The sequence below is a fragment of the Triticum dicoccoides genome, chromosome 5B, assembly GCF_002162155.2.
Source record: "Triticum dicoccoides isolate Atlit2015 ecotype Zavitan chromosome 5B, WEW_v2.0, whole genome shotgun sequence".
Taxonomy (NCBI): Eukaryota; Viridiplantae; Streptophyta; class Magnoliopsida; order Poales; family Poaceae; genus Triticum; species Triticum dicoccoides.
The window spans coordinates 320,134,977-320,142,964 of record NC_041389.1 but is presented as its reverse complement, the minus strand read 5'-3'; the positions used below and the strand labels follow the sequence as shown (position 1 = coordinate 320,142,964).

Below are 7,988 nucleotides of genomic sequence, written 5' to 3'. Positions count from 1 at the left end.
TAAAGTAACACTCGCCGTTAAATGTATCATGTGGTATAATAAAGATGAGTAATGCCATATTTTACCTGTATTATGGTGAATGTAACGTTCTAAGACGACATACATACGAAAACAGAAGGAATAGCAGCTATCCCCTTCATCAAGTCTGTTTCTCCTATTGACTGATATTTGCTGTATTTTTCCCTTGGCCATTTCACATTTTCTGATGCTTTTGCAATCTTTCAGGTCATTGGAATTGACTTGCTGTCGCAATCTCTATTGCCGGCTATTGTAGAACTTGCGGAGGATAGGCACTGGAGGGTTCGTCTTGCAATCATTGAGTACATCCCTCTGCTGGCTAGTCAGTTAGGTGTTGGGTTTTTTGATGACAAGCTGGGGGCACTTTGCATGCAATGGTTGGAAGATAAGGTATACACTATTCTGAAATCTAAGCACATGTTTGGTTCAAGGTTAATTTTCCCACGGCTAAGGTTAGGCAATGTGTGTATTCCTATAAATGTGGCCAATAAATGAGATTCCAGGAATGGCAAAAGATGGGAAAATTTTGTATTGACACATGGGCCATATGGATAATAAATTGTGCCAACTAACAAAACACACATCTAAGAAACTGTAGTGCTCCTAAGGTTTTAGGCGTGGCAAAGCTGTGCCTGGGAACCAAACAGCACCTTTGTTTCTTTGGTTTTTTTTTTGAAATAAACAAAGCAGTACACTGCTGCGATTTTGGCATATGACCTCAAACATTTTGTTCCAGCGTATAGCAGTACATTGCATGTGGAGCACATGTGATATTTAACAACTTTCACATGTGATTTTCCCCTCATTTACCAGTAATTGACTGAACTAGGTGTTCAGTTTTAGTGAAACTCGATGCACTTTGCCGGTTGGCTTGCATATTTTCTGTAGTAATAAACAAAATGCGGCTTGCGTATTTTCTCTTGTTAAGATTGCTATACACTCCCTCTGTTCACTATTATATCCTAACTTTATGCTGAATCGGATGTACATAGATACATTTTAGTGTGTTTATTCACTCATTTCAGTACGTATGTAGTCCATACCGAAATGTCTAAAACATCTTATAATAGTTGACGGAGGGAGTAATAAACAAGAGGCTGTCACTCTACCTATAAATGCAGGAATGGTTAACCAGAGCTTGAATTTCAGGTTTTCTCGATCAGAGAAGCTGCCGCAAACAACTTGAAGCGCCTGGCGGAGGAGTTTGGTCCAGAGTGGGCAATGCAACATATAATTCCTCAGGTTCTTTATGTACTCTCTAAATACTAGGCATACTTTAAACATGCACTAAAGCCAGCACACCTGCAGCTAAGCAGGCATCTTATTGTGGGGTTTCATATTTAAGTCTGAACAGGTTCAATCGTTGCCTAGTGAAAAATATTAATAGTACTTTTTGCATTAATGATGTTCTGATACAGGTTAGAAAATCTGTACTTTTTTTTACTCTGCATACTGGACCAGACCATCTGTCTTGAAAGCTTACATGTTCTATTTTCTAGGTGTTGGAGAAGATAAACAACCCACATTATCTGTATCGCATGACCATCCTGCAAGCTATCTCATTGCTAGCCCCTGTCATGGGTGCAGAAATAACATGCCAAAAGCTGCTCCCTGTCGTCATTAATTCCTCGAAGGACAGGTGAGCGGCAACTAACATAATTGGCAGAACTCAATCATTTTAGTGTTTTGCTGACATACTTCTAAACTTTCAGAGTGCCGAACATCAAGTTCAATGTTGCGAAAGTTCTGCAGTCACTTGTACCAATCCTTGATCAATCTGTGAGTTCTTCAGTTTCTTCTGCATGGTCCCATTTTTGCAGTATAGTTCGGTTTATGGATTATTGGGGAATATCATGAATACTAACTTTACAGGTCGCTGAGAAGACTGTGAAGCCTTGCCTCGTTGAGCTGAGCGAGGACCCTGATGTGGATGTACGATACTATGCAAACCAGGCCCTTCAGGCGTGTGACCAGATCATGATGTCTAGCTAACTAAGCTACTGTCGTCACGTTCTTTAGAAGCTATTCTTAGTCCAGCTTGGAGTACATGTAATTTACCCTTAAGAGTCGGAGAGTTCGTTCTAGCCCAGTAATTTACCTATACTTCCATGCTGATAATGGAGGGCTCTGTTCCCCTTTTGTTGTTATTAATGTTGTATAATTGAGCAACGAGACACGTTGTTTCGATGGTGTGCTTAAATTGATAGTTTGAACTTGATTTCTGTCATTCCATGTGTTGGGTGTGATTTTACTGAATGCAACCATTGTCCGTTGTTTCTGACTTTTCTTTTGTATTTTTAAAATTTCTGCTATTATCTTGGTCGTGGATGGAATGCCCATGAATGGCTTTTAACGTGCAAGTACTATTTAATTCAACTATGTTGATAGCCCATAGTTAAGGTTTCAACAGCTTGACTGTTTTTAGAGCATCTCCAATAGAAAAGATGCAAATTTGGATGGAGATGTAAAAGTTTACATCTTCATAAAGTGCCTTTTGCATCTTCAAAGGAAGGGCCAACTTGGACAGAAGATGCAAAACGAAGATAAAAGAGTAACTCCAACAGAAGATGCAAACTAGAGATGTAGTTGAAGATGCAAAACGAAGACAAAAGAGTAACTCCAACAGAAGATGTAAAACTGCCGTGCGATTGCTGTTTAGCTGCTGCCCGCTGCATTTGCAAATTGAATTTTCATAATTCTAGCAACAGAAGTGCATCATCGACCATAATTTTAAATCCTACAAGTAAAAATCAATTGTCAATTTTAAATTCTACAAGTAAAAGTCAATTGTCTCAAACGAAGTTGTTGGTCCAACAAATGAAAATGCACAAAATCACTCAAATTGCGTCCTCTTTGTTGCCACTAGTGCCATTGTCGAGGGTGGTACATCATCAATGACTTCTTTCTCGATGTTTTCTTGCGTTGAAGTCTCGTTGCTGCGAACTCAACCAGAAGCACATTCATTACCATCTCCCATGCCGCTCATGTTGGCACTGAAGCCGCCTGCCATGCCACTCATCATATTGCCGCCGAAGCCACCTCCCATGCCGGCCATGTTGCCCCCGAAGCCACTTCCCATTCCACCTCCCATTACTCCGAAGCCACCATCCATGTTGCCACCAAAGCCACCTCCCATGTTGCCACCAAATGCACCATTCATGGCACCACCCATCATGTTCATGTACCCTCCCATTCCAGATCTCATTCCTCCTCCCATGGCACCTCGCATTCCCCTTCCCATTCCTCCCATGGGACCTCCCATTCCTCCTCCCATCATGCTTCTCATGAGCATTTCGTCGCGACAAAGTTCGACATATGGCTTTGCCTTGGCATGAAGAGTAAATGTGTCCATGAACATAAACTTGAGTGCCTTCTCCTCGACTATCTTCATCTCCTCGTCCGTCGCCTTTCTCTCCTCAAGCTCAACCTTTCTCTGCTCGGCCGCCGCCAACCTCTCTTCGACCGCCGCCCTCCATCGCTAGGCTTCACTCCTCTCCTCAATTTTGAGCTTCAATTTCCTTCGCATACTCTTTCCTAGCCATGACAATGGCATCAAATCCATCCTTGAGATCATTGTCTCCGGCCTTGGATCCCTTCACTTTCTTTGTTCATCGGGCCTATATGATTTAGTTGCCGAGTGAGGAGTGGGGCTCCTTCTCTCCTCACCCGGTCCATCTTCTTCATCCTCCACCACCACACTTTTCTTCTTCGTAGCATCAAAAACTTATCTAGTTTTCCACTTCTCCTCATCCTTGAGCTCTTTGAAGCAATGATGGAAAGTGAAAGTTTTTCCTTTCTTCTTCCTCTTCTCTCCTTCGTCGTTCCTCTCTCGAAATAATCCTTGCGTAATCATTTTCTACAAGAAAACAATCAAGATGTCATCATCAAATTAGTGAACATTTCAATATTTGCGGAAAGTAGAGAAAGCACACATGAATAGCAAATGATTATTACCAAGTCACTTTCACCGCAACCACTTGGGTTCATGCGATCAGCATTTGCCAAGCAACCCAGCCACTTTTCACATTCGACGTTGATGGTGCCCCAACGTCGAAGAAGGGAGTCACTTGAGCGATAGTGGCCACCAGTGTTGTGCGCATCGAAGAAATCCTTGATCTGTTGCCTATATGTGACGGCGGATTGGTCGGTCCCAACAGTTGCATCTTGAGAGACTTTCTTTCAAGCTGTGCAAATCAACACATCTTCGGTGTTGGTATAATTTGCGGTTCTTCCCTTCAAAACGAAGCTCTCATCATCCATGTCAAGATTGTCATCAACATATTGTGAAGTTTCATATTCTTGTGATGCATACTCATGTGAATAATCATCATTTGTCACATTCGTGGTGCGCATGAAGGTTTCATCATCGAGACTACAAATGGACGTACATACAATCAACTACACATTCTATTGGAATCAAAAATTGGAACAACAGAGAAATGCGCAAGATATTTATTACCTTTGCGACATATCATCGAACACGTTGGATGCGGTTGCCGTCGGCATGGACACATCTTCCTCCATGGCCGGCGGCGCGGCGGAGGAGGTGGATGAAGAGCACCGTGGCCGGATGAGGACGCTATAGTCGTTGGCGGCTGCAAATCTCCCGCCGAAGTCGCGTCCGGTGATACGTCTCCGTCGTATCTATAATTTTTGATTGTTTCATGCCAATATTATAGAACTTTCACATACTTTTGGCAACTTTTATATATTATTTATTAGACTAACCTATTGATCCAGTGCCCAGTGCCCGTTCCCGTTTGTTACATGTTTTTTGTTTCACAGAAAATCCATATCAAACAAAGTCCAAACACGATAAAAATTTACGGAGAATTATTTTGGAATATTTATGATTTTTGGGAGGTGGAATCAACGCAAACGGGGGCCCATAGTGACCACAACCCACCAGGCACGCCGGGTACCCCCTGGCGCGCCCAGGTATCTTGTGCCCTCCTCGAAGGTCGGTTGGGGCCATTCTTGTGGCGCAAGAAAGATAATTAATGAAAAAATCATGTAAAAATTTCAGCGCAATCAAGAGTTACGGATCTCTGGGAATTTAAGAAATCGTGAAGGGCCAGATCTGGGGAACGCGAAACAGAAGAGAACAGAGAGGGAGATCCAATCTCGGAAGGGCTCCCGCCCCTTTGTCGCCATGGAGGCCATGGACCAGAGAGGAAAACCTCCTTCCATCTAGGGGGAAGGCCAAGAAAGAAGAAGGAGGGGGGGGGGGTCTCTCCCCCTCTCTCCTGGTGGCGCCGGAGTGCCGCCGGGGCTAGGATCGTGACAGCGATCTACATCAACAATCTTGCTACCGTCAACACCAATTCTCTCCCCCTCTATGAAGCGGTGTAACACCTCTTCTCCCCGCTGTAATCTCTACTTAAATATGGTGCTCAACTCCATATATTATTTCCCAATGATATTTGGCTATCCTATGATGTTTGAGTAGTTCCATTTTGTCCTATGGGTTAATCATGATCTTGGTTGGTATGATTGTATATTTTATTTATGGTGATGTCCTACGGTGCCCTCTGTCTCGCGCAAACGTGAGGGGTCCCCGCTGTAGGGTGTTGCAATACGTTCATGATTTGCTTATGGTGGGTTGCAAGAGTGACAGAAGCTTAAACCCGAGTAGGTGGGTTGTTGCGTATGGGATAAAGAGGACTTGATACGTAATGCTATGGTTGGGTTTCACGACCTTAATGATCTTTAGTAGTTGCAGATGTTTGCTAGGGGTCCAATCATAAGTGCATATGATCCAAGTAGAGGAAGTATGTTAGCTCATGCCTCTCCCTCATATAAAATTACAAGAATGATTACCGGTACTTGTTATCGATTGCCTAGGGACAAATGACTTTCTTGTTGACAAAAGCTATCCACTTTTATTACCTTGCAATTTATTCGTAGTTTTATTCTCGCAAAGTACTCGTAGTTTTATTCTTGCAAATAGTGTTATACTTGTTCTAGGTAAAGCAAACATCAAGTGTGCGTAGAGTTGTATCGGTGGTCGATAGAACTTGAGGGAATATTTGTTCTACCTCTAGCTCCTCGTTGGGTTAGACACTCTTATTTATCGAAGAAGGCTACAAACGATCCCCTATACTTGTGGGTTATCATCCGGCTTCGAGATTTTTGCCAACCGAGGTTGGTTCCCCGTTGGATTACGGCCCCGCGCTGCCGACCACTTCACGCCTCCACCGTGAGGCTTGGCGGCCCCCTTCTTCTTTGCAGCCTCTGGCGCGATGGTGATCGGTCGGGGTGGGGCAAATCCAGGTAGTGGCGGCATCAAGGCGGAGGCGATCAAATTGGGGAAAGTTGCCACGGAGGCGGCGACCGTGATGAGGTGGGTCAGGGCACTGGCGGCAGAGTCGAGGCAGCGGCGGGTGGGAGTGGGTAGCGGCTGGTCACGCAGAAGGGAAAGGAACTGGTAGTTGGGCGGTTGCTGGGCGGTCGCATTTTTACATCTCATGTAGGTGGAGATGCAAATTTGCACCATGAGGTGTTGTAGTTTACATCTCTGGGAGGCGAAGATGTAATTTTTTTTGCATCTACACCATCTGTTGGAGAGGTGTTTTTGGGCCTCGAAGATGCAAAAGGCAGTTAGTTTTGCATCTACGTCTTCTATTGGAGATGCTCTTAAGGTCAAACTAGGGCTGCATACGAATTTGAGCCTACATGAATGAGTGTAAAAGAAGTTGGAATGGATGTTGAAATTCCTCTTGACCCTTATAAATCGTTGTCCATTATTTTTATCCAATGTGGAAGTCCTTCGATCCAAAAGAGGCACTTTTTGAAGGAAATATGCTCTAGAGGCAATAATAAAGTTGTCATTTCATATTTCCTTATTCGTGATAAAGGTTTATTATTCATGCTAGAATTGTATTGATCGAAACCTAAATACATGTGTGAATACATAAACAAATACTATCTCCCTAGTGAGCCTCTACTAGACTAGCTCGTTGATCAAAGATGGTTAAGGTTTCCTAACCGTGGGCATGTGTTGTCATTTGATAACGGGACCACATTATTAGGAGAATGATGTGATGGACAAAAGACCCATCCATTAGCTTAGCATAATGAGCGTTCAGTTTATTGCTATTGTTTTCTTCATGTCAAATACATATTCCTTCGACTATGAGATTATGCAATTCCCGGATACCGGAGGAATGCCTTATGTGCTATCAAACGTCACAACGTAACTGGGTGATCATAAAGATGCTCTACAGGTATCTCCGAAGGTGTTTGTTGAGTTGGCATAGATCGAGATTAGGATTTGTCACTCCAAGTATCGGAGAGGTACCTCCGGGCCCTCTCGGTAATACACATCATAAGCTTGCAAGCAAATGACTAAGGAGTTAGTCACAAGGTGATGTATTACAGAACGAGTAAAGAGACTTGCCAGTAACAAGATTGAACTAGGTATGAAGATACCGACGATCAAATCTCGGGCAAGTAACATACCGATGGACAAAGGGAATTACTTATGTTGTCATAACGGTTCGACCGATAAAGATCTTCGTAGAATATGTAGGAGCCAGTATGGGCATCTAGGTTCCGCTATTGGTTATTGACCAGAGAGGTGTCTCGGTCATGTCTACATAGTTCTCGAACCCATAGGGTCCGCGCTCTTAACGTTCATTGACGGTATAGTGTTATATGAGTTGTATGATTTGGTGATTGAATGTTGTTCGGAGTCCTAGATGAGATCAGGGACATGACGAGGAGTCTCAAAATGGTCGACAGGTAAAGATTGATATATAGGATGATGGTATTTGGACACTGGAAGTGTTTCACGATGTACCGGGAAGTAATCGGGTCAGCGGAAGGGGTTCCGGGCACCCCCCAGGAAGTTATGGGCCAAAGGAGGGGACAGACCAGCCCACAAGGGGGCTGGTGCGCCCCTCCCATGGCTGGCCGACCCTAAGGGGAAGAAAAGGGGAGGGGTGGCCTCTCCTGCCTTTCCATCCTCA

General features: G+C 43.8%; 1 protein-coding gene across 2 annotated transcripts in view; it reads left to right on the top strand.

Annotated features, from left to right (window-relative positions):
* LOC119308675 (serine/threonine-protein phosphatase 2A 65 kDa regulatory subunit A beta isoform) overlaps positions 1-2,274 on the top strand; it is a 7,449-nt gene extending 5,175 nt beyond the window's left edge. The window contains exons 9-13 of one of the 2 annotated variants that reach the window (XM_037584806.1): positions 226-408; positions 1,168-1,260; positions 1,518-1,657; positions 1,731-1,797; positions 1,903-2,274. In XM_037584806.1, coding sequence (XP_037440703.1) covers positions 226-408; positions 1,168-1,260; positions 1,518-1,657; positions 1,731-1,797; positions 1,903-2,010 — 591 coding nt within the window. In that variant the 3' untranslated portion in view covers positions 2,011-2,274. Of the gene's footprint in view, positions 1-225; positions 409-1,167; positions 1,261-1,517; positions 1,658-1,730; positions 1,798-1,890 lie in introns of both variants that reach the window. The other variant, XM_037584805.1, reaches the window with a different exon arrangement.
* Positions 2,275-7,988: the final 5,714 nt, after the last annotated feature.